Raw genomic sequence first — 26,302 nt, forward strand, 5'->3', positions numbered from 1 at the left:
TGTGATACTTTTCTAAAAACTGAAACACAAATACGTTTTCAAAAGACAAAAACATGCTGTTAATCTCAACCGTTGTGATGCAGTTTGGTGGTGGTGTTTGGTAAGCTTTATAGTCGTATAGTGTAGTTGCACGCTCCCTCAAAACTTCACGTTTTACTGTGGCCTTTTATTGTGGCCAGCATAAGGCACATATAACTCAAGCAATAATCATGCTTTCTAATCAGCATCGTGATATGCCACACCTGTGAGGCGGATGTATTATCTCAGCAAAGGGGAAGTGCTCACTAACACAGATTTAGACTAATTTGTGAACAGTATTTAAGAGAAACAGGCCTTTTGTGTACATAGAAAAAGTCTCAGATCTTTGAGTTCAGCTCATGAAAAATGGGAGCAACGACAAAAATGTTGCGTTTATATTTTTGTTCAGCGTATCATGTGACAGATATATGTTCACAAATGGAAGCAGCAGCTCTTCTGCAGTTAGTGTTTTTGTGGAGATTTTTATTTAATGGGACACTGCCAACTGCCTCGTAAAACTGTTTCAATAGGACTCCATTATAGTGTGTAGCATTGAGGAGCTATCCAGGTATGTTAGTGAGTATCGATGGAGACAGCAGACACAGTTATGGCAGAAATAAACTGGTGTTTTTCTGTTGTGGTCCAATGGGGAAACAGCAGCAGGAGGAGTGGCCCCTGAGGTCAGAGTGTGAGGTGGAAAGGAAAGTGGGAACATGACATAATGTTCTTGGCGAATTTCAGATATTGACCACTGAAAATGAAGCGCACTTTATATGTCTGACTGTAACTGTGTGCAAACCCAGAACATATCACCTCTTAGAGAGTCACTTAGCAGTTATGGACTAGGGCCTATTACAGAGGGTTTCCAAAGAGTAACGGAAAGCAAACATACTGTGTACTGGAGATTCTAATGTGTACAGTAAGGAAATCAATAAAAGATCATTTAGATAGTCAATCATGTATATTCTTGAATTATGTATATATATATGAACAAATTCTGTTCCAAAGACACCTAATAGTAGATGATGACTGTAAGCAGCTGTCACACAATTTTACTGTGTGGTGAGGGATTATGAACAGCATTTCAGGTGAACTCCCTTTCAGGCATGATCTCTAAATAGTTTACTTATTTTGATAATCTGTGTTATTTCCAACCTGTCACCATGAGGCGGCATAGTGTAGCGGGGGTTAGCACTTTCTGTGTGGAGTTTGCATGTTGTATTTAAAATGACTGAAATGATTAATAAAATAGTTTCAGATTAACTCTTTTGATACAGTAGATAGTGAACAAGCAGTAATTATTGTAAAGTGTCTGCATTTTCTTTTCATGGCTAGCTCACTTGCTGCAAAACTTGTTCATCCTGGGTGTTTTGTTTAGATTAGTATTGTTGTGGGCATTTTATGCCTTTAATGAATTACTGAGAGAAAACAAGACATGAAGGAGAAAGTAATGCAACAAAAGTCCAAAGGCTAGAGTCAGTCTAGATGTGTCAGAATTCATGCTCGGTGTCTCAGCTCCTCATTGTTTCTATATATTTCTTTTTTTGTTTTCATTGAGGTGATGTCTTATAGTCTAATAGACTGTGAAGTATTTTCGACCTGAAGTTTTACTGTACTGTGTTGATGTTCATAAAAAAATCTGTTTGTTTCCAGAAACTGTTGGAGCTGAACAACCTTCATTCTCTGGTGTCAGTGGTGTCCGCTCTGCAAAGTGCTCCCATCTTCAGACTTAGCAAAACCTGGGCAGTAAGATATCACTTTAATACACTTTTTCAAGTAGAAGACCATTCAGATGACATTAGCAAACCATAAAGTACTAACCGTATGTACATTTTTATAGCAAAAGAAAAAAAAGTTCTAGTGAAATGATAAAGAGACAGCAATGTTCACCTTCGTAGGCTTCAGCAGACCATTTGACATTCCACGTTTTTGAATTAATGATTTGACGTTGACATGCACAGACACAAAAACAGACTAATTCAGAAGCCTGATCAGAACTGGGACACTCATGCCTGTGTAGACACAGTTTGTGTTTCAGCTGTTTTTTTAAAAAAAGAAATATATATACAGTATTGTAGACATATTATATATTCACAGTTGTTAGCACTGCTTTTGTTGGTTAAAATGACAAAGGATAGATCATATTAGGAGTAAGTAAATGTCTCTCTCTCTATATATATATATATATGTCTTTACTCTGCAAAGGAAGAAAGAATCAGAAAACTTGTTTGGTGTTTTTAGGTGGATCAGCTCTTAGTGGATGTTTCTTTATAGATCTGGATGAATATCCGTCCTGAGATAATAGCAATAGCATGTGGTGCTTGGCTGTCTACTCAAAATGACTTTTCTCCACCACAAACAGGTCTCTTTATGTGTGTTTATGACTGCTAATGTGTGGCTGGCCAGAGTCTTTTTTCCAGTGTGTTTAAATGATTAGTTCTGATATGCCGTGTCTCTTCCAGGGCATAAAGGATGAGCTGTTTGGTTGTGGTTTTATTATTTGAACATGAATTCTGATTTTACAGTGCTGGTTATAAGACATTGAGAACTGGATGCACCAAAGCCAAGATACACAAATTACATAAAATGGCAATTTAAAAAAAAACAGTAAGAAAGAATTTAAAAATACTTATTACATTAAAGATCTAGTGAGAGGAAAAAGACTGTATTTTCAGGTTTTTCTACCTACAGGCAGTCAACTGGAGACTCATATATGTTGTTTTTAAGTATGTTACACTGTATTATTCACCAGCTGCTAACTTGATTAACTTCGATCATTGATCTGATATTCATTGAAGTATTCCACCTATTGCTACGTGACATATTGTTTCATCTACAACATATCAGAAATTAAAATTAAATCATAGCTTTTCAATGCCCAAAATATCTCTATGTCACTTAACTTAAGGTTTGCATGGGAAAAAAAGAAAAACAGTGAATCCTCACATTGAAAAGGCTAGACGCAGGAAATGTTTGGCAATTGCTTCACCTGAGAATGTCTGTCTGAGGTCAAGAAAAGTACACAGTGTGACCTGCTGTTAGATCTTGATCGATCCTTTCTCCATGTGAGGCATAGCTTACAATTAGAACTAATTACTGTAGTTACTGCAGTTGCTCCGTGCGTAAATGTGCACAGCTGTCTTTTTTCTGAGATGTTCGTATTGATCCTGCTGCTGTCTAATGCGGCATATACAGTTGAAACCAGAAGTTTGCCTACACTGTATGAAAAGACCTAACTTTTTTTCTCATATCTGACATTAAGTCAGACTAAACTTTTCCTGTTTTAAGTCAGTTAGGATTACCAAAGTTTTTCTATTTGCTAAACGCCAGCATAATGAGAGAAAGAAGTTTTTTTTTATTAAAGTTGTCCGTAAGTGTGAACGTGAGCTTCAATATGTTTTCAACAACGTCATAAATTTGTATAATTCTCAGAGGTCTGCTGAAGCATACCAATTTTTCTATTGATCAAAATGGAGTTATGTCATCACTTTTATTTTAGTACCTGCAGCTTTTCTTTTCTCTTTTTTTCTTTCATTTCTTTCTTTCTTCTTGTGGTTTTGGTACAGTTGATGTAAAGCATTACCACTCAGAAAACTTCACCAGCTTTGTGCCTGAGCAAAATTATTAGGTCACAATTTGGCAGGAAATAAATCTAGACTTTGCCAAATTTGTCTGAATCACTCAGGATGAAAGAGTGCAAGCCTCCTCTAACTCAGTATAATGAGCAGTACCTAATTAGCTGGCTGCTGCAGTGTTCCGCAGATGTAAAAAGAGAAAAATCATAGAAAAGTATTGCTGGGTATTTCCACTCATAAATAATCCTCTAGCTCCAGCTGTTGATTTTAAAATAGCAGTAAGGGGTTTCAGAATACGTTGTAATTTGGTTCAGGTGAGATTCTAGTGGTGTAATAGTTTTCTTTGTCAAGTTCCCCCACAGCTAAAAGAAGAAATCAACCGTGTTATTGTTTATTTTCTTCTTGCAGTTAGTCAGTCGAAAAGACAGGGCTACATTTGAGAAGCTAAACTATCTGACATCCAAGGAAGAGAACTACACCCGCATGAGAGAATACATCCGTTCCCTGAAGATGGTGCCCTGTATTCCTTACCTTGGTAAGTCCTCCATCTACGTCTCATGATTATTCCAACACCGCCAGCTTTCAAATTTCTTTTAAAGGGCTAAAGCTGGTTTTTCTGACTGAAAACCAGCCATGCTTTTGTACAGTGCTTTTAATTATATGCTTTAAATCCATTCAACAACACACTGAAACCATCACGTAGACACCATATCCAAGTCCAGATGAAGCATGTTTGTAAAGATATAAACATTTCCACACAACCTTCCAGTTTTAACTCTCTTAAGCACTTTTATAAAGATGTTGTTCTGGAGATTAGAGTATAAAGTGGTATTAAACTTTAGTAAGCACTGTTGATTGCAAACCAACAGGAAACAATCCCTTAGGCCAGGGGTGTCGAACTCCGGTCCTCAAGGGCCGCAATCCTACATGTTTTAGATGTTTCCCTCTTCCAACACACCTGATTCAAATGATCAGGATCGTTATCAGGCTTCTGCAGAGCTTGATGATGAGCTGCCTTAGGCCTTAAGCTTAAATCCAAAATGGTGGATGGTGATAGAAATGTTCCTGTCACCTGTGGAGTATCTGTTGAAACATGCTGCTCCCAAAATATTCTCTGATTAACTGCAGTGTAGGGGTACCTTGATCCAGTTTAGTCAGTATGACTTTGGTAGTTTTTATTTATTTTTTTATATAACATTTCAGAGACCCTGTTACACACACACACGCACGCATGCACGCACACACACACACACACACAAATGTCTAAATGTAGGTAATCAACTGTGGAAGTTTCACAGTGATGTTTGTTTGTTCAGATTTGGACACTGCTCACCTGTAGTATTTTATCCTAATGTTCATTTTACGCATTTGATGTGCTATCTTATTCAAAATGATAGAATTAAATAATAACAACAGTTGGGCATGTTTCAAGTCTTGCTTGTTAGAAATGGAAAAAAATGGAAAACAGTGTCACCCAGTTTTTAAATAATTCATGCATGAAACTATTTTTTATTGTCAGGATAGTTTTTTGTCATGCATTTTGAATTTTTTATGTATTCTAATTGGATAACTCTTGCCGTTTTCATTCCATATTGTTACCGTGGTTACAGATAGAGATGCGGGAAGGGGGCAGAGTGGGAGCTGGGAGAACGCACACAAATAGACACAAAAGAAACCAACCATTTATCTTGATATAAATGTTAGCTGGCATTTTTTAAGAAAATGCAAGTGACAATGCAGATATCTAATGTAGACATGTTTCTTTGTGTAACTGGTTAGAGTGCTTGGTATCTGTCAAAGGAGACCCCTGGAAACACAAGTAGACTGTACATACTTTATTGTAAGATCAATAACATACAGACTATAAAAATAACCGTAATGAAACAGAATATATACATACACAGAGCGCCTCTGTTACATACTGTATCTGCACTCTCATACAGTATCTGATTTTTCAGACCAGGAAACCTTTGTTAGGTAGAGGGAATAGTAAGTCGTACTCAGTTTGATTTTTGTTTAAATGTGTTGTAGCTCTTTAGTGAGATTCTATCTGTGCGTTGTATGTTGTATGTGTTATGTTTTTTGTTTTTTTCCCCTTTATCCATTAGTATTCTGTTTTGTTATTTCTGTCCACGATAGAAGGCTTTTATCTAACTCACGATTGGCATGTTAAACAGATGTGGCAGTGGGTCTCATTACCTTTGAGGTGGTACCCTTAAAGAATAGTTAAGTTTTGTCGTATTATCAAGCCTGGAAGCGAAAGAAAATAGTTTGCCTGGATTGGTTTAAGTTTGTTTTGTTTTTTTTTGTCCTTCCTGTGGGAAATATGCAGCTTGAGACCCATCTGTGTTTGTAAGAGGCCACCTCATGCCAACACCGATGCCTTTTATGTGACCGCCCTTATAGCTAGATTCAGAAACCCTGGTTTAGCGAGTTAATAACCAGCTTTGTGTTACTGCTTAGCATGATTGTGGTTGTTAAGCTTAGGAAAGCCTGGCAATAAAACCATATCCTGAGTGTGTTGAACTTGTCTTGTAAAACACGCACCAGGTTACAAACCAGAGTTATCCAAACAAGAACAACCAAAAAAGGAGAATCTCTTCTAGCTAGAAAAGGTCTTCAGTCATGGATACCAGAATATCAGAAGCTTCAGTACCAAAATATTTGCATCATTCGTCACAACTGCAATTGCACAGTCATTTTATAGAAGTGTTGATGGTACCATTAATAGTTGATTAAGATGATGTCAAAGGGTCAGCAGCAAAGACTGTTTTTCATGCAACTTCATTTTTCACTATAAAGACTCGTCAAGTATTGTAGAATCATTGCAATTCACTGGAAGAATCACGCACATTATATTCAGTCACACATTAAATGGTATAGTCCACAATCCTGACCTTTTGACCTTTGTTTGGGATGTTGAACGTTGTACTTTGTTTATATTGTAAATCATCAGAAGACCCATCATTTTACCTGGCTGATCAAATTCATACATACATTTCAGATGTAAAAGACAGGAAATTAGTCTGGCAAATGAGTCACATCAGCAAAATAAATAACCAGATTTCTCTCCTGTAGAATGAATTCCAGTATATATTATTTATACATAATATACTGCATATGGAACAAGCACTGATCACCACCAGAAGTATCAGTCTGTTACCAACAGTTTTTGTCTCTGGATATAAATTTCTTTCTTACTCAATTTTGCTCTTTTGCATTAATATATGAGTGTAATAATACTGCATTTTAAGAAATTCCATTGTAAGTTTCAAAATATCTTTGCTGAATTGTTCGCTGGGCACACCAACAAAAGCAATGAAACAAAACAAGTCTGCTCAGAGCAGGTCATACAGACATGAAATGCCATTCACTTAATTTATGTGTGTGTGCTTTTGCTGTTATGTGTGCAGTGCGGCTTTGTAGAAAAATTGAAATCTTGTGCATGGTCACTACATGAGCATTTGCAATTTGCGTCTGCATTATGGGTGCAAAGCAACCAACAAAAAATGGAAGTTCAAATCAAGGATGCCTGTTTTTGTGGTATAGAAATGCATTAACTTTACAGGAAATGTCCAATAAACTCTGTTCACTTTTGAAAGACTGAGCTGTTAATGGAAAGTGTTAGGATTGGGTCGTATCATCATGGTCACTTTCTTCAGAGAATAAGCTCCTCCTCTGAATTCAGCCCAGTAGACCCCGTCTTGATAGCGGCTGCGGTAATGCCCACCACGGTACCACACACCATTCAGGTTGGAATGAGCACAAGCATTATACCACCATCCTCCCTTCTGGTAATGGGCACAGTTACCTGAAGACACAAGGAATCAAATCAGACCAGCTGGTACATAAACAATTGCTAGATCAGGGGTTGCAGTCAGAGCTAGTCATTAATCAGTGAGTCCAGTAGTTTACTACCTTGCTGCTTTCATCAAACCCCTGCATTTTAATATGTATTTGCAATATAGCTCTGAGCATGCTCAATGTGAGGCTGCTTCTTCTCTGGATGTAAGTGAGCAGTCTACGGCAAATACTGTCTGCATGTTTGTGTGAATCAACTGCTGTATCACCCCGTGGTATTAGTAAAGGCAGGAAACCCTTGCCTCCTCTGCTACAAAACAAAGTTTTTTGGGCATGCACTTGAATAACAATACAGGGATTGTGTTGCACAGAGATATCGAATATGGCAGTTTTAATCACATTTGGTAGTTCAAGATGTATAATATTGGGACTTTTGCAGATTTGCTGACTTGAGCTAGCCAGCTGTGTTTACCTAACTCATAGCGCACATATTATCCATGTGCATCTGTATGTTAATATACTGGTAACGCAATCAGATGAAGCAGATTTTTTTTACTTTATTTTTAACTTCAAAAGTCTCCAAGAAAATACAATATACAAGTGCCATTGCTTGTGATTACATTTTAAACTAATATGAATTTTGGAAAGAAAATTAATAACAACCATTGAATGAGAAGATATTTCCAAACTTTTGACTGGTGCTAAATAAAAAGTAAACAAAAACCTGCCTAACGTTAGATTGCCTTCTCATTCATGTCATTCCACTCACCTGTATAGACATCATGGTCTCTATCCAGCGTGGTAAACTGCTTGCCATTGTGCCAGGTCAGAGAGTCTCCAGCATTGCCATGGTATCGTCCAACACGTAGCCTGTAGAAATCAGCCTCAGACTCTACACGGAAGCTTGTGTACTCTGCAAAAGTCTTGCGTCCAGTCCAGTCCTCGAGGGTCACGAGCAGTTTGTAGGTTCCCTGCTTGGTCAACCAATAGATGTTCTCCAGGCCCAGCCAGTATTCACCATCAATGTTTCCAAACCCTTGCTGTGAAAGGAGACAGATGTTGGATTGGTGAGGAATTGTTTGTTCTTACTATTCCTAGCATGTGATTTAACAGAAAAGGCCCCTGTGATGATCTTATTTAGCAAATTACAAGAAAACCCACTTTTGTCTTTCCTTGGAGAGGTGAAGCTGTGGGCCTCCAGCAACAAACCACACAAGTTTTCCAATCATCAGTGAAACACTAGTGTGAAAGCTAGAGGCCAAGAGCAGTTAAACACGCAGGACGTGTTTAAGATCTTCTCGACCAGACCTAATTGTGTGTGTGAATCCCTGGTTTTAATTATGTGACACATGGATTTAGTAAGCAGGAAGTCGCCATCCCTGCCAGATGTGTGTGTAATGGACTGAAAGTGCCTTGTTGACTCATTGAGGGTGGGTGAGGGAATGATTGGCTTGGCAGTACTCTGTACTCTGCTTTAGTCTTGAGTGTGAATTACAAAGTAGAGAACCCAGACTGAAACGTAATCACTTCAGTCTCTAGGATGTTAATGTTTGGCAACTAGGGCTTTCACTTCCTGCATCCACATTTACATAATGTTGAGTTCCACCAGTAGTAACTGGACAACACAGCATAGGTATGACATCCGTGGTTCACTGCATTGGCAGCAAGGCTAAGAGCATGTGTAGTGAGTTGGAACTGATTTAATCCCTGCTGTTGTGATCTCATAGATTTGGTTTGAGTTTGTTAAGTTCTTCTTAGACTAAATCACACATTACACAATGAAATGGGTTGGCCAAACGGTTTGTTTTGGTAAAGGCAGATCTTAGCTGTGGAGGACATGAATGACTGTTTATTCAGTTCACTGTAAAATTTCCGTTTTGTTGTCGCAGTGGCAGTTTTTAAATTCCTTTTTGTAAGAATTATACTTTCTAGCAAGTGTAATTCATAATTTTATGGTTTAGGATTGTGTCTGTTTTGTAAAACCCCTGACTTTCCCCCCTTTAGCCAATCACGTGATATTGACCACTGACATGGGTGTTTTGAATTGACATACCAGTAAATGTTTGTGTGTGCTTTCCACAAAGGAAGTTGTACAACAACCAACACAGGACATTAAGTAGTAAACTAGCTCAAATGGCCTACCTTCATTTCAAAAACGTTGTGGGAACTGTAGTTACTCAATGCTTTATTGAAATGACAAAGATTTCTACATTTTTGCTGTAGCTCGTATCACTGTGGTCGTCTGGAAATGAAGTGGACTCCAAGGCAGCAGTAGCTACTATGCTTTCGTCAGCTATATGAATAGTGCATGTTCACGCTTGGTAATATTAGACATCATGGTGTCAGTTAGCTCTGTTATGCTCATGACAATTGCACCTTTGATTTCTTGTCTTAAAGTGATTTTAGACTTCACTCTAAATTTTATTTTTAATTTTAACTGCTGCTATAAAACTTAAATTCTTGACATGCAAACCCAGGCAATTACTGCCTTGTTAAGATCTTCAAAATAAGTTTAATAAATCTCTTTATTACTAGCCTTTTTAAAATAATGTAGCTGTCCCTAAATTGGCTCACTTAATAAGAATTATACAAACTAATTATAGTTAATTTACAATGCTGTGACAAGGAATTTGTTATCAAAAAGATAGCCCTACTGTCCTACTACGTGCTATACCCTACCCATATTATTTAGATCAAGCGATATTCAGTTCTTTAACTATGCTATGTGTTTTAATGTGATCATCATTTTGAGTAATTCTGTATTCATCGCTTTATGTTTTTATCTTTTAGATTTCCTAACACTTTATTATTCACATTTATTTTGTTGGGTTTTGTTGGGTTATTATTTCTAATCTTAAAAACAAAAAACAAAAAACAACTCTTGCTTATTTTTTCGCCTCTATTTAACTACCATAAAATAGGAATATGTAAAATGTTTTTTTTTTTTTTAAATTCTTTGGTTTACAACCGTATATTAACGTACCAAACTAAAGATTAACTAAGATTGGAAATAAATTAAACATTAGATCTTCTTAACATCAGCAAGTTAGCACTGTCATTGTAAGCATGTTAGCATGCTGATGGAAGCATTTGAGTCAAAGCAGCACTGTTCAGAATTACAGTCCATTTTACAATAAAGAATGGTCTGGCTGCACTTCATTTTTATTCTGCTGCATTTGACAGGCTTATATCCACTGCCTTCATCGTGAGTCAGAAAGGCATAGCTCTAAATTCTTAGTCCTGCTTTAGAGATTCTGAGCCTGTAATTCCTATATAGTACCACCCCATCTTTATTTATTGTCATGAAAGTCAACATTTTTTGTAGCTTAGTATCTGTGAATATTCTAGAATTCATATAGAACGCTTATAAATCTAATCCCAGGTTCTCCTTATTACCTTGTATGTCTCCCAGTTCCTAAAAAAGTTGACAGAGCCATCCTGACGTCTCTGAATGACAGTCCAGCCACCAGGGTCCTGTCTCTGGTCACACCAAACCTGCATGAGTTGGTTGCCGTTTTCTGGTTTTAGGAGATACATGCCGCTGGTGGTGTATCCGTTGTCCAGAGCCTCGAGACAGTCTTTGAAAGGCCCTACAGAGAAGAGGGGTGAATACTAACAAAATGTGTTGTGTATGTTGATCTAGAAAAGTCTTTTATGACTTAGCTTTACTTTCAGTGACATGCTGTCTTCATCATTATTAAAATGGTGACACTCTGTGCAAGTAACAGACAAAGTACCATTAAATGAAATATAAAACCACACGGGCAGAGGGCTTCTGGAAAAGTGAAGTCACAGCTGACCATGACAAATTCCTTCCAGTGCCTTTGCTGCACAACACTTAAATATTACTGGAGGCAAAATTTCACTATGCAGACACAGAAGATGTGGTATACACCCCTGTACAATGTCACTTCAGTGTATAATTATTCAATAGATTATCACCTTTCAAAATTTGCAATTTTTTTTTTAAATTGAACAGTAAACAGTCCTTTTATGAACAGAAAATATAGGTCCAAAGTAGACACTCATTGCAACAAAAGTAAATACACCTGTGATTGCTGACACCCAATTTAGAGAACCCATGATCACTGAAACAAAACGGTGTAACCTGTGATTTCCAATTAGCATGAATTTGGTTATAAAATTAACTCTGAACAACAGAACTTGTTAGTTGTGGACCTTTTGGCTGTGTCTGTCTGTATGTCTGCATCATGGCTGTACATGGAAAGGAATTTCCAGAGGAATCAAAAATCTGATGAGACTTCACAAACATGGAAAAGTTTGCAGGAAGATTGTTGATCAACTAAAAAGAAAAAAAACAAAAAACGGCTATAGATGCACTAATCAGAGCTGTAGTGACGTCCCCCTGAAATAGCCAAGGACAGTGTGCGACTTACACATTCTAGCTGTAGAAAACTGGAGTGCAAGTACTTTAGATTTGACACAGGAGTTACCAACAGAAAACTGAGCTTCAGTAACAGCTCAGACAGTATGAGAAGCGTTGCATAATGTGAACCTTTATGGACAACGTCCAAAACAGCAAACCCTTGTTTGCTTTCTGGCACAAAACTACAGAATGAAATTTTGCTAACAAAAAAGGACCAAGGGTAAAAAAAAGAAACCTGAACAATATTGGGAGCACATTATTTGATCAGATTAGATCGTGGCTAATGTGTTGAGCTCAGATAGCATCAAGAATATTTGCTATGAACCTGGCCACCACCACAGTGAATGCATAGTCCTGACAGTGAAGCGTGGAGGTGGGAATGTGATAATATGAGACTGCGTGAGTGCAAAGGCATTGGAGAGATGACAATTATGGATGCCTCAGCACAACAATTAACCTCAGTATGTTTTTGGGCTGTGGGAGAAAGCCGGAGAACCTGTAAAGAACCCATGCTGCACAGAGAGAACATGCAAACTCCACACGGAACCAGGGATCTTCTAGCTTTGAGGCATCGGTGCTAACTACTGAACCCCATAACGAGCATCATGCTGTACTTAGTGTTGAAACAAGCGAGGAGACCATAAACTCATGAGGAAAATGTTTAAATAACAGAACAAGGGAAAAGAAGAACCATTTTCTCATCAAATGTCATTCAATCAAACTTCTTTTTGCAGCAAGATGAATCACCCTCTGGCTGTTTGAAGGAAAGTGTGTTTAAGTCACTCAGAGGAAGATACATAAGTGACAGTGTGGGTAGCTACTTACCAGAAGGCTCATTTGTGAAACTGTATGTTGCAGCTGGCATTGTGGGCAGTGGAGGTGGTAATGCTTTGGCATTCTGGTCACTCTGTATGTCATTAATCATGGGATTGTTGGTGTGGCGGGTGTAGGTGGGTGGATGGTAGGGTCTGTAGCCTCCAGGAGACAATGCAGGCATCTGTAGAGGAGGCGGGGGGATAGCAGGGGGATGTGGCCGGCTTGGGCGCCTGCGCTCCTGCACACTATGCGAAAGGCACCCTTGCTTACAGTGCTCCTCTAGCTGCACCAGGAGAGCACTCTGGTTGCTTGCAATGGCTGACAGATGTTGGTACTTATGTTCTAGGTCACGGTATCGTAAAGCCAGCCGTGCCATCTCGTTTGTGTGGTTGAGCACATGGGTCTCCAGGTGTGACACCTCCAAAGCATTGTCTCGTTTGCGAATAATCTCATGCAGCAGCTGCATGTAGAGCTGTGTAACTCGGGAGTTCATGTTACGACTCTCTTTGCGCAGTAGCTTAACTTCATTGATCACACCTCCATCGACCTCTACCAGCTGCTGCAGCACCTCAATCTGCAGTCGCTGCTTCTGCAACTCACTGTTGAGGAGCTCCAGCTCCTGCTTATTGACCCGGTTCTGCAGCAAGGCTTCGGGCTCCTTGGAGTTCACACAGATGGCTCCTTTGTTTTTCTGCTGAGGGACAACAAAGGTGTAAGAACATTTGTCTGTTTGGGAGGCGCTGTAGTCGACAACGGCACGTTTTTGTCGTCTTGGCGCGTAGAAAAACTCTGTCTCCAGTATGTCATCACTGTTCCCAAATTCCTGAGTGTCTCCCTGGAGAGTTGACTCTGGTCCACAGAGCAACAGGAGACCCAACAAAACCACCATGGTGAGAATCATAGCACAGTCCTCCTGCGTCCAATCCAACACAATTCCTGAAACAGAGTGTGAGGAGATAATCACTCAATTGTCATTTCACTTCACTGACCTGGCATTACTTGCCTACGCATATTTATGAGGTTGCTGGATTGCCATCTGTGTTGTCCACCTTGTCTCTAACTGTGTTTTTCTGCTGTTTGCTGCTGAATAGGCAGTGGACAGTCAGTTTTTAGGGCTTTGTTACCAAAAGCAGCTGCCTGCAATCATCTAAGTACTAAACTACATTTGCTCGTAAATTTAAGAAAACCAGAAGCACAGCTGGAATAGACCAATTATCAACATTTGGCAATTGAAAAATATTTACAGTCATTGCATCTGTTAGTTAGTGTCTTATTTGTTTCCCTACAATATCCGCTCCTGCCAACTAAAACATGATTCACGTATTTTACAGTTATGTTTAGGTCAGAGGTTCCAAACCTATGATCCACATACTGGCACTGGGCTGTTGGGAAACAAACACCATAGTTCAGTTTAAAGAACATGATTTGATCAGCTTGAATGGATTCCATCTTGTGCTTCAAGCTGGCTGCTTTTTTCAGTACTAAACCAGGACTTCTATCTTAGTCTGACGTTTTTTAATCCTGACACTGACACAAGCACTAGATGTCCTAACATTCACCTTGGCCTCCTTCATACTGCTTCGCTTTGGTTCAGGTACTTCTTACATAAATGTGCTAAAATGCTGCTAAAGCATTCCAAATAGTTTTTGCCACTTTAACTTAATGGAATGCCATAGCAGCACCATATTTGGTTCATTTATTTTTTGGCACTGAGAATATAGCAGTATACACAGACTGAGTGAAAAGTAGCCTAAATCTGCAGCTATATGAAAGGAAAGCCCTGCATATAGTGTTTTTATCAGACAGACTTCATACCACCACCATGTGCTGCCTTCGTAAACCTCACACATTTCTGGCATTAGATTTGGGGTTTATACGTAGCTTTGCGAATCTAACAATTCAACATTTGCAACCTTTTCAAGTTGTGATGAAGGTGACAACATTATTCCTATATTTACACTTTTGTTCACTACACCCGTATTATGACCGTTTAGGACACATATGAACATGTTTGTCTTCTTCCATGGCCAGACAATGCGTCATAGCAGCAAGTTGTTTTCTAGTATATCCTGACCCTCAGCTTTCAGAACAGCTTCAGTCACCACTTGGCTTTAATTGCATGTAACTATGGTAAAAAATTACAGATTTCTAGATTGAACACTACATCGATAACTGTCAAATTTAATTGCTCTCTATTGCTATCATTTATTAATTGCCATAGATAAGAAAAGAAAAACAGACAGACCACAAAGTACAGTGTAAATCTATGACCAAAAAAGTTTGCTCAAGCAATTTTTTTCACTTTTTCCACTCTTGGCTCAAACCACATGATGGTCACTGGTCTTTCATAATGTTTCGTGGGATGAAAAATGCTATCAGAGCTATGGAATGTTCAATAACACAAAACGCAAGGGGGAAAGTCCCTGGAGATGACAGAACATGGAATCATGTAGTAACTACTAAGTCCTGCCTCAGACTGGTCAGTTCAGTCACAGTTGATGGACTTCATCAATTTTCCTATAATGCAATGCTGTAAGTGTTTAGGTATTTCTGGCACACGCCACATAGTTTCTGCTCTTGGTCCACGATCTGGCAACTATCGGTCTCTAACTAAATAATCTAACGAATATACAGCTTTATAGTTTCCAGTTATGCCCCAAAATGGGAGCTGTGCCTCTTGTTTCCAGGTGAGGCAGAATACTCTCATACACGTGACTAGTTGTTCTGCAACTTTATACTGTGATGAACATGCTGATATTTATTTATCACTATATTTTGTCCTATTTTAATGAACATTTAATATCAGCAGTCAGTCAGATGCTGAAAAGAATATTTTTCGATCTTTTTGTACATTTGTATGAAATGTATATTTATATGCGATTAGAGGTACATTTGTGTTGGTCGTTTCTCTTTTAATTACATGTAGGGCTGATTAATACGCATGTCCCTTTCCTGATGCTGCTACATTAGTTGCACAAGCTGTACAATTGGTTTATTAAAATGTGCATCCGTTACTCTGCACAACCCTGCAGATACATGACGTAAATACACCAGTGAACCACAACAATGAAACCAGTTCCTAATTAGTCACTTCCCTCTGCTGTCACGAGTCCATTCACAGTCCAGTTGTTATGAGCCACACAACACTGCAATCTACAGTCAAGTCATCAAGGCAACTCCTCATCCTCTTCTTCGTCCTCTTCAGTGGAACACGTAGTCCAGAGTGCCAGAAGTTTCAGAATTCAAAATAAAGGAGTAACAATCATGGTAGCTAAAGGCTGGCCCCTGAACCTGTTTTAGGACAAGTTTGATGGGGATTGGAGTAATGTAGCTTGGAGGATGGACACAAAACAAACACTGTTCTCCCATTAAAAGTGCAGCATTATACCCTCTACTGATTAAGTTTCAGGAGTCAGTCTTACTGTTTACACTGCAGTTATATCTTATATAACTATAGTTACACTCTTGTAGTGCATGTGGCATACTGTGTATTTAGCTCCATACGTTTTTTATAAGAGTAAAATGTTTTTTGCGAGTAAAATCATTGAAGCACCTCTACACCAAAAACACGCCATAAAAAGTCTTGATTATTAGTGTATTTGCTATACCAGCAGAATGATTTTTTTTATTAGATGTTGTTTTGAAACTAACTGAGTGCAGTGATTTGAAGACCACTGTTTTATGTGCCGCTACCGCTAATTTCTTGCTCTCTGCGAAACATGACATAAAATGATCCAGCCCTGCTTTAAGCGAACTGAATAGGCAGACATTGCGGTCTAACTGAGAATCAACTTTACAGCTTTTCCCTGGAATCATTTTTGGTGCTTTCTCTGTCTAACAGTGTGCTCATACTCACACATGCGAACTTGTCAGTGAAGCCAATGTCTTGCTGTTCTCAAACACATATGTTAACCATTACTCACTGGCAAATCTGTTTGTGTTTATCAGTGGTCATCACACAGCTAGACGTCTCAACAATCAGCAATCCTCGCAAACCTCTCTCATAAACAGACACACACACACAAACGCACGCACAGAGTGGCAACAAAAAACAAGTGAATCTTTTGAAATCGTCAGTGTTCATGTCTAAATATATATGAAAATCTTCATCTGAGTTACAATCACAATCTATTTTAAATAATAACAGTGCAGTTCTTGTGGTTTTATTTTGTTCATACCTGATTGAAGGTATGACTTACAGTCAACAACCAAGTGTTTTGAGTTTATAAGAAGTATCTGTGGAGATGACTTAGTTGTTTGAAATGGTGTCCAGCTAAGATGACTGCTTAGGTGTTGTGTAGTGCTCAATGATGTAAAAGAAAATTAAGCCCAGAGTAGGGGTAAGGAATTATTGGAGCTCTTTAGCATCTCTCATCATGAGTTTGGCAAACTTGGATCAGTGAATGCATTGACTGATGTCAATGGTGAGACACGACAAAAGAAGTTCTACTCTCTAAACAAAATCGCAGTGTCCCTGAAGTTTTTTTTTTTTAAAAGAGCAGCTTAACACTCCACAGCACTGCTAAAAAAACAAAACAAAACAAAACCTTTTTGTTCTGATGAGACTAAGGTTGAACTTTTGGGCATAATGCAACATTTCGTACGGTTCATTAAAAACAAGCAAACAAACAAAAACCAAGTCACGCTTATGATAGAATTCTCAAGTTCATCACGCTATCTACCAGAGTAGTGTCAGGGTGACTGTTTAGCTTAAGCTTAGTCAAAGTTAGTGATGCAGCGCTAAAGTTGCTGCGAACATTTAAGCAAACCCAAAAGAAACAAAGAAAACAAAGAAGGCTCAGTTGGAGCTCAGATCTTCACCCTGTGGAAGTGGGCCTTTCAGACAACACACCTAAGAAACTGTCTGAGTTGAAGCAGTTCTGTGAGAAAGACTGATCCACAATACCTCATGAACATTGTTCAGATCTGATTCACAGTTACAAGAAACACATGTTTCTGTGTGTTGGTGCCAAAAGATGATTGAACAGTTCTAAAAATCTGAATTCTCTTGCTTTTTCCACCAGCCTGGAGAATATTTATTGGGTATGTCCAGTAAAGACACCTGGGGTTATAATCGTTTGTGTGTTATTAACTTCAGTGCATTGTGTGTCTGTCCTTGTGACTGACATGGAGATTGGATGACATTTTACAGACCAGTAATAAAGTCCTTTTACAAATTTGTGCTTGCCACTGTACACACAGAAGCTACTGGTCTTTGTAGAGATGATGGTAAATCCAGTCTATAGCCACGGCATGTTGGATCACTGATCACAGGGAAAGGCAGCACTGACATCATAAACTCTTCCCAGGCTGAAGCAGCAGACACAGACCACCATCTGTCAGACAGACTTATAAAAGGTGTCAGCAGAGATGTATACGACCACATGGAGAACAAATGCAGTCCCCTGTGGTAGACATCAGTTATTCAGCTGCAACAAAAGTGATAAACCAATTTGTCACACATACGTTATCCCTCCTCATCCCCCACTTTTCTCTCTGTTTGTCACTGTGTCTGATTCTGGCACTCAATCATTCTTACTCACACACATTCACATACAGCAGGAGCAGTCGCTGGCGGCTGCATCTCATCTGTGCTGTGAACATGGGTCAGTGTCTGCACACTAAAAAATAACAGAACGTGGAGCTCTTTATACCACAGATGGGTGGAGGAAGAGCCAAGTTTTCCAGACTCTGCCTTAACCTGCTGCTTGATACGTCTTGTGTTAGTTAAGAGCGTTATTCAGGCTTTTGATGATTTTGATGTGTTGCTTAAACCAGAAGTTATATCATCAGCATGCTCCTGACTGTGTTGTGGTTGTGGCACAGCAAATTGAGATTGAGACTGTCAGGAAGGAGCCTACTCTATCTAGTGGATTAAAGTGCAGCGCGTTTTTGCATTAGCAGAAGTGTTTATATTTTATAATATTTATAATCCTATTGCACTAAATATCCCCAAAACACGAAACCCTCTCTTTATATAGATACAGCTATACAACTCTCTCTCTCTCCTCTCTCTATCACTCTCTCTGTCTGTCTGTCTCTCTGTGTGTGTGTGTGTGTGTGTGTGTGTGTGTGTATTTTGCACAACATTGCATAACTGATATTCAGAAAACTTTCAGCATTATGTACCTGTACCTGTACGCTCCTCTAATTTAGTTCAGTTAACTTCAAGGTAAAAAACCCCCAAAAAACAATAAAACAAAAACTCGGATTACCTGGAACGACAAAAAAGAAATTCCAGCAGAACCAGGCAGAGTGGTCGTCTGCCTAGACTGGTTTGGGGTAAGGTGGAAATCAAAACATTAGACTATGTTTTAGTTTTTTTTTTAAGTCATTTAGAAATTTTGACACCAGACCAATTTCAAAGACAGATAGTTACCGGAATACTAGAGAGCTATTGAGAAAACAGAATGAACTACACTGAGTGTGTATTCCTGAGTAATGCACTCGACACTTTAGATGAAGATGGGATTTTACAGTGGAGTGTAAAATGTCAAATGATTTGCCAGTTGACCTGATCCCTGATCCACAGTTTAACAATTGTGAGCAACTGTTGAACCCTCCAAATCCCAGTGTTTCCAAGTGGTATTGGCCACTATCGTTTTCTGCTTTCACTTGTTTAGCCTCAGTTTCTGTCACTCTTTTTTCCGCCTTCTATGCCTCCTGCAACAGTGGCATTCTTTTTATTTTTGCTGGGTTTGCTCAGGTTTTCACGTTCCCAAGGGAAGTCACTGATAGCTATTTTGTTTGTGCTGCAAATCCTATAGTGCAAAGTGAAAGTGAGACTTGAGGGGAACAAATTTAAATGCTAAATATTCTATAGCCATTAGCTATTAAATTAAAAAACTTTATGTTTTCGAACTTCAGTGTATTTTTTAAAGCAGACTTTTTTTGTTAATGAGAAGTTTCTTCTCTTGTTTAAAGAAATTAAAGCCCATGTTGCTGATGAGAGGACAGTAAGAGTAAGTTTAATCCCAATGACTCAGTGGTTGGTCAGTTAGAATGGAACCGTGCTGTGTAGCAAAGCTTTGTTCAAACTCACAAAACTTTAACTTCAAGTAAAAAAGTTTACATTTCTATCAGTATCAAAGAGGAAATTATGTGTACATCAAGTGGACTAGTTCAATTTGTAATCATCAGTAATGATTTTGAATACAGAACGTATACATTACTGTCAGAGTGGATTAAGTGCATTTAAACAGCCTTCTTGCCACTTGCAGAGGGCAAAGGAAGGAAAATTGTAAGTAAAGGTTAAAAACTGCCAATGATCATGTGGCATGTAGGCACAGAACACCTTCACAAGTCAGTGTGTATCATACGAAATGAAGATGTCAGGTCAGTAAATTGCTTGGCTTACCTTCACTTGTCTGTCTGTTTATATCCCTTGGCTTTGTGGCTGGCTTGACAAAAATCCTCACCAGTCAGTCATTCCACATTTTCTTCTTTTTGTCTATTATTTTATCAATGAACTCAGTCTTCTGTAAAGACCATCCGGAAAATGTTCTGGCTGTGATGATGTCTGTGCGGTGTCCAGTAAGCAGCAGCAACAGTCAAAGCTTTCCTGTTGGAACTTCATTCGTGTGCAGCAGAGCACTTCTCCACTTTTGTCAAGTGATGATTTCTAAACTGGGGGGGCATGCTTGTTCCTCGGATAGAATGTGTGTCTTCTGCACAAAGACTTAGTCTCCCTCTGTGTTACTTTCACTACAAGTGAGACACTTAGTGTTGCTTGAAGTAATTAAGCTGTGAGCCTCAGCGACGCCCATTTCCACTCCCCTTGACAGCAAAGAGATCACGGGAGCATGAGACAGCGGCTCCAAGCCCCCCTTCTCTACCTAAACCCTTACTCCCCCCCTCTTTTCACTATTTTCCTCCAGTCAGCAGCACTCCATCTGTGGGAGACGTTGGGAGCGTGGGGAAGCTACATGTGCCACAGTGAGGTCACAGGTCTGAAGCATGTGGATCTTGACCTGTACTTATGAAATGAAGCTATGGGAAAGAGTTGCTTCCCTGTGTTTTGTTTTTCCTCTTGTACAGCAGCGAAAGGCGCTTTAAATCAACTGATAGACTACAAGGAGAGTTTCTATCATTTTATTAAAATTATGTAACATTTTTTTTTTCTGTTTTTGGACCTAGTTTCTTGGCTTCTGAAGAGGTTTTCCTACGTGGCAGCGGTTGATAGCTGAGAGCCAGTATAGGTAGACACACTGTCAATGTGTGTGGCATGCTGCTGATTAGATCAGTGTCATAATTTATACATGTAATCCCTACCTTGATACAAGACTTATTTGTTTAACTCTGAAGAGTGTGTATCAGCTGTGTCCATATTCAACATCTTTCAGGATTAAGTGTTGTGCTTGAAGTTACCCTGTGGAGTTTCTGTCTACATGTGGCTTGCTAACACTCGTACCATGATAGTCTCGCTTTGCTAGTCCATTCTGTTGAATGATGTGGCTGCACCACACTGTCACTTCATTTTTTTTCATTTTTTTTTTTTTTAACTGATCACAGTTGTTGTGGCCGGTGCTAAGTGAAGGGATGCAAGTTTTATTTTCAGTGATGAGTGCCTTAGTGGAACATTTGCATGCGGAGAGACAAACACTGTCATTAGAATAGGGCTGCCTTACTGCATGATCGAAATTTTCAGTGTGGTAGGTTGCTGCTCGGAGATTGTTGTTGTTTGCTGTAGTGAAGAAAGTGGTAACATACAGATAGCGGAAGGAAGGAAGGACCAAGCCAACTGAAACTAGCAGTGGCTTGTACTTGCATCCTCTATGTGATGAGTCAGTGTGGCACCATGGAGGTATTAATAGAGCTGGACAAGGTGCCATCACTCAACATTGCTGCTAATTCTTCCCCAGTGGCCATTTGCGGTGGTACTGCAACAACAAAAAATCCCTGCAGCGGAAAATGCATTTTCCTCATACACCCCCATTATAAATGATGGTGAGAGGACACGTCCAACTGCAAACAAGGTTGGTTTTCACGCTTTCTATTTTGAATTCTCAATGCATTGAGGATAGGGGCTGAGCAGGAACACTGCATGGGACCTGGCAGCGTTGAATAAGTGAGTTTTCTTTCTATTACAAGTGCAAACATTATGATGGTAAATGACCTAGACAGAGAGACAGAGTAACCGTCTTGACTAAGTACGCAAGTGAAAACTAAACTGACAATATACAGTCCTGTGCAATAGTTTTTGGTAGTTATGGCACCTATCCAGGTTGTTTTCTCCTGACTCGATCCTTGCTTGTGTTGTATCTGCTCTCAGATGTACGTCGCTTTAGATAAAAGCATCTGTAGAACTGTAGTTTGAAGATTTCAATATCCTGCCAATGCATACCATCAGGTCCTGATGGGTCCCACATTTATTCAGCAGCCACTTACTACACTTTGTGAAGTGTAAACTAACGTTAATTAAATATATTACCTGTTCAGGCATAATTTTTGAAAGCGTCCTCACTTTATCTGTTTGTGCCTAAAACTTTAAACACTGGAAAAGGGTGTGTGTGGACTTCCTGGCATTATTCTTCATAATCCTGGGCTGTCATAGGAGCAGAAGGATAAAGTTCCTCAGCTTGATTTGGTTATTTTCGGTCTTTTATTTCCTGCCTTAAAGACAACTTTTAAATGCACTGAGATGTAATCTGAGCTGTTTGACTGTGAAACCAGACAGACTGTCCATTCAGACAATTTGCCAAAAGCAGAGGTGGAGGAGTTTGGATACAGTTTGTTGTGTTGTCATAGTAATTACTGGTTACATAACACCTGACAAACACGTTGAACAAATAGTTGTTGAGTCATTGTATTTGTTTTTAATTGCATGGGATGCTCACAAAATTGTGCCGTGTGATAGGCTTTTATCTACGGATTTAAAACAGCTTCATTTTGTCTCAGGAAGGGGAGGGGGGTGAGGAAGATGGTTACATCTGGAAAATTGTACTTTGTGGAAAGAGAATTCTCTTTAGTGTCCACGCCTTCATACTGGAATTTTTAGATGGTTTAACATCCTTATTTCAGCCTCAAGTTAGCTAGATTTTAACCAGTGCATGGTTCGCTTTTTGTTTTCGATATTGTGCAGTGGGAGGGACTGTAGAATTGTAAACACAAGTAAAAAGTTAGTACAAGGTCCAGCTCTTATCTTTACGGTGCAGAGAACCATTCACACGTCTCTTTATGATGTAAAAATCAGTATCGTATTTGACAAAAACAACAAAGAAACTAGGAGGCCCTACAGTGCAATAACAATATTTTCAATTCAAATCCCGAAAGGAAATGTTATAATACTGCCTTCATGCAAAGTTAAAACATGCCTCAGAGCACATCCAGATGCAGCAGAGCATAAAACCACAGCCAGGATTCTTTTTCATTTCATGATTTGTCAATATGACTGCTTTAACAAAGAGAAATTTGTGGTGCTTTATATGGCTTTTGTATGTCATGCGATCTCGTGTCTTTCCCTTCCTGTGCTTCAATAAGGAGTGCAGGCCTCAGCCTGTCTCTGTCTTTGCATTTCATAAACACGGTCTGCTGTGATAGGCTTGTTATTGGCCCACAGTGGAGCTACAAATGCTTGACAACATGTAGTCGAAAGGAAATAGTGACCATGAACTGTCTTTCCTCTTCAGCTGTATTCATTAAAGGAATAAAGGAGCAGAGGAAGACTAAATCAACAAACTAACTTACACTTGGAACTTTTTTGTGTGCACTCCTCTAAACAGATTTTGTTTGGTTGGTCTTTAAAGAGTAGAACTCTGTTGAATACACATTTCACATTTCTGAATGGTTAGTATTAGTAGAAATAGCCAGTGACTGCACAGAGTAAAAAAAGACAACAACAAAAACCAAACATATGGTCCAATACCACAGAACAGATCACTTGGACACAGACATGAATTGCAATGTATGTACAAAAGGTGCTATCAAAATGAATAAATTTTAAAAAAGGATTAGATTGATAAATATGAGTAAATAATTATTCACTTATGTCACATAAATACAGATATTAACACACGGTTACACATGTGGACAAAACTGTTGGTACCTTCCGTTAAAGAAAGAAAAACCCACAATGGTCACTGAAACAACTTGAAACTCACAAAATTAATAATAAATAAAAATGTACTGAAAATTAACTGATTAAAATCAGACATTGCTTTTGAATTGTGGTTTAACAGAAACATTTTTTAAAACAAACTTTCTTGAACAGAATTGTACTAACAATTTTGTCCATGTGTAAGAGAATGAATAAATATAAAAAAAAACATCTGCAAATGGGATCATCGATGCTTAAGTTGTTTCTGGATAACTTTTTAAAAATTATATCATCAATTATCTCATGAGTTTGAAAGGACAGAACCGGCCTTCATAGATTTAAAGGCAGAGCAACTCATAACTCGTACACGCCATCACTGGAATGATGTTCAGCTGATGGATGTACAATACCAAGCATTTTGAAATATCTAAAGTTTGTACAGTTGCTTAAATGCAAAAAAATGGGATTGCATTTAAAAGTTAAAGTATAGTTAGTGCAAGAGTCTTCAACAGCACTGTCACAGAAATAATCAACATTAATCAGTTTTTTTGTTTGTGTGTCAAATCTGCTTTTGCGATTGTAAAGCACCAGTCTGTATCTTGAGTGACAGCTGTCGCTCAGCACTGTGGAATGCCAGAATGTCTGTGTCTGAATGGATTAATGAGTTGGTGAATGCCTTGTGAATGGGCTTTGCTGTATGTCAGGGAAAGAGGGAGACAGGAGGCAAAGCTGCACAGCTCTGTAGACCCAGCACAGCTGAAACACATTACACTCCACCACACATGACATCATCGGCAAATGTTTGTGAAGCATTTCATGTTGTGTTATTCAGACGTAACATTTAGGATAGAACTGCCAGCACAGCTGATATCACGCACAGCCAGTATATCTCATTGGGATTTGGGTGTAACATTGAGAAAAACACAACATAGCGTGTCAGTCAGTTGTAGTTTCTTTTAATGTTGTTCTTAACAGGGGTTTTCCCCGAACAACATGCATACAAAAAAAAGTACATAAAATAAATCCTGTGTTGCTTAGGGAAAATTAACATACACAGTTATAAAAAGTATACAAAGAAACACTACTATTTAGAATTGCAAAGAATGAGTACTTCACCAATAGGTTTGTTGAGGCTTCAAGGACATCACATTGGGAGTCATCAGTAGGTTGCTGAATAGGAAAAAAAGGCTGTAGCTGCTCCCAGTCTGTTCACAACAATAGAATGTTCAACGAGCCATCTGATGTACATGTTCTGTGTTCTATGTGCACGATAGAACCAAGGACTTGGACAAGTCAAAGGGACGAGGTGTATGCTTTATGGTTAACTTTGTGTGGGCCAGCGATATCCATGTTTTAACAATTCACAGTACATCAGCCCTGGAGTAGCTCACCATGAAAGTCAGACCCTTCTACAGAGAGTTCAGCTCGGCCTCAGTTGCTTACATCCCTCCACAGGCTGATAAATCACAAGCCCTGGATAAACTGTACAGGGTTATTAACGAACATGAAAACACACATCCAGATGCCGCTTTTGTTTTCTTGGGGAACTTTAGCAGCACTAGTATGAAGACGGTTCTGCCAAAATACCATCAGCACATCTCTCATCCCACAAGGGAGGAGCAGATTTTGGATCCCTGCTACACTCGATTTAAACCCCTCCCATGCCCTGCTTTTGGCAAAGCAGATCCCTGTGCCATCCTGCTGCTGCCTGCATACAAACAAAGGCTCAAACAGGAACAACTGGTTTCCAGCATAGTTCACAAGTGGGACAAGATGACTGATGAGATCTGACAGAATTGCTTGCAACAACTGACTGGCAGATGCTTGAGGAAGCAGCTGATGGTGACATCAACGAGTACACAGGCTCTGTCATAGTTTATACATTGATGGCATTGCTTCTCAGACCTCCATCTGCACTTCTCCAAATCAAAAACCTTGGATTAGACCAGGGCTTTGTGCTAATATAGAGTGCAAACCTCTGCCTTCAACGCAGGGGACCTTGAGGCTTACAAAGCAGCGAAATACAACCTCTGAAAATCCAGCAGAAGTGCTAAAAGGGACTAAGATAAAAGGTGGAGTCCACATAGCCCAGCCATGACCCGAGGCGTCTGTGGAATAAAATACACTGTATAAGGGTATAAACATACTATATGTATACTATAAGGGTAAAAACAGGGAAGTGGAACAGTCCACTGCATCACTTTCGGACGACTTTAACACCCTCTATGCTTGGTTTGATGCAAACAACACTGTGCTGGCCACCATAGTGGACAGAGAGGACCTCATACTCACCCTCTCATACTCAACCTCCGTCTCACTCACGGCTATTCTGGGGCAGGCTCCCAGAAAATACTGGGTCCTGGTGGCCTCCCAGGCCGGGCCCTGAAGGCATGTGCTGTCGAACTTGCTGGGGTGTTTCCAAACATCTTCAACATCTTTCCGAGCTGATGCACAGTCCCTAACATTTTCAAGTGCTCCATCATTGTTCCAGTCCCAAAGACAGCAGCAGTCTTCTGCCGTAATGACTTTCGCCCTGTAGCTCTGACATCAGTGATCATAAAGTGCTCAGAACTTTCATCGGTGCCTCCCTCCCTGATACCCTGGAACCCGTACAGTTCACTTGCAGAACAAACAGGGCCACAGATGATGCCATTGCTCTAGCAGTAGACG

At 39.3% G+C, this 26,302-nt stretch overlaps 2 protein-coding genes across 2 annotated transcripts in view; one reads left to right on the forward strand and one right to left on the reverse strand.

Annotated features, from left to right (window-relative positions):
• LOC103362446 (ras-specific guanine nucleotide-releasing factor RalGPS1) overlaps positions 1 to 26,302 on the forward strand; it is an 82,062-nt gene that overhangs the window by 29,757 nt on the left and 26,003 nt on the right. The window contains exons 7-8 of the mRNA XM_008288803.1: positions 1,672 to 1,764; positions 4,002 to 4,128. Coding sequence (XP_008287025.1) covers positions 1,672 to 1,764; positions 4,002 to 4,128 — 220 coding nt within the window. The remainder of the gene's footprint in view (positions 1 to 1,671; positions 1,765 to 4,001; positions 4,129 to 26,302) is intronic.
• Positions 5,414 to 20,305, reverse strand: LOC103362445 (angiopoietin-related protein 2-like). The gene is made up of 5 exons (XM_008288802.1): positions 19,955 to 20,305; positions 12,607 to 13,533; positions 10,791 to 10,984; positions 8,164 to 8,434; positions 5,414 to 7,404 (listed from the first exon to the last, which is right to left on the reverse strand). The coding sequence occupies exons 2-5, from the start codon at positions 13,496 to 13,498 to the stop codon at positions 7,205 to 7,207; spliced, it is 1,557 nt and encodes a 518-aa protein (XP_008287024.1). The 5' UTR covers positions 13,499 to 13,533; positions 19,955 to 20,305; the 3' UTR covers positions 5,414 to 7,204.

The sequence above is a fragment of the Stegastes partitus genome, unplaced genomic scaffold (assembly GCF_000690725.1).
Source record: "Stegastes partitus isolate 25-593 unplaced genomic scaffold, Stegastes_partitus-1.0.2 Scaffold575, whole genome shotgun sequence".
Taxonomy (NCBI): domain Eukaryota; kingdom Metazoa; phylum Chordata; class Actinopteri; family Pomacentridae; genus Stegastes; species Stegastes partitus.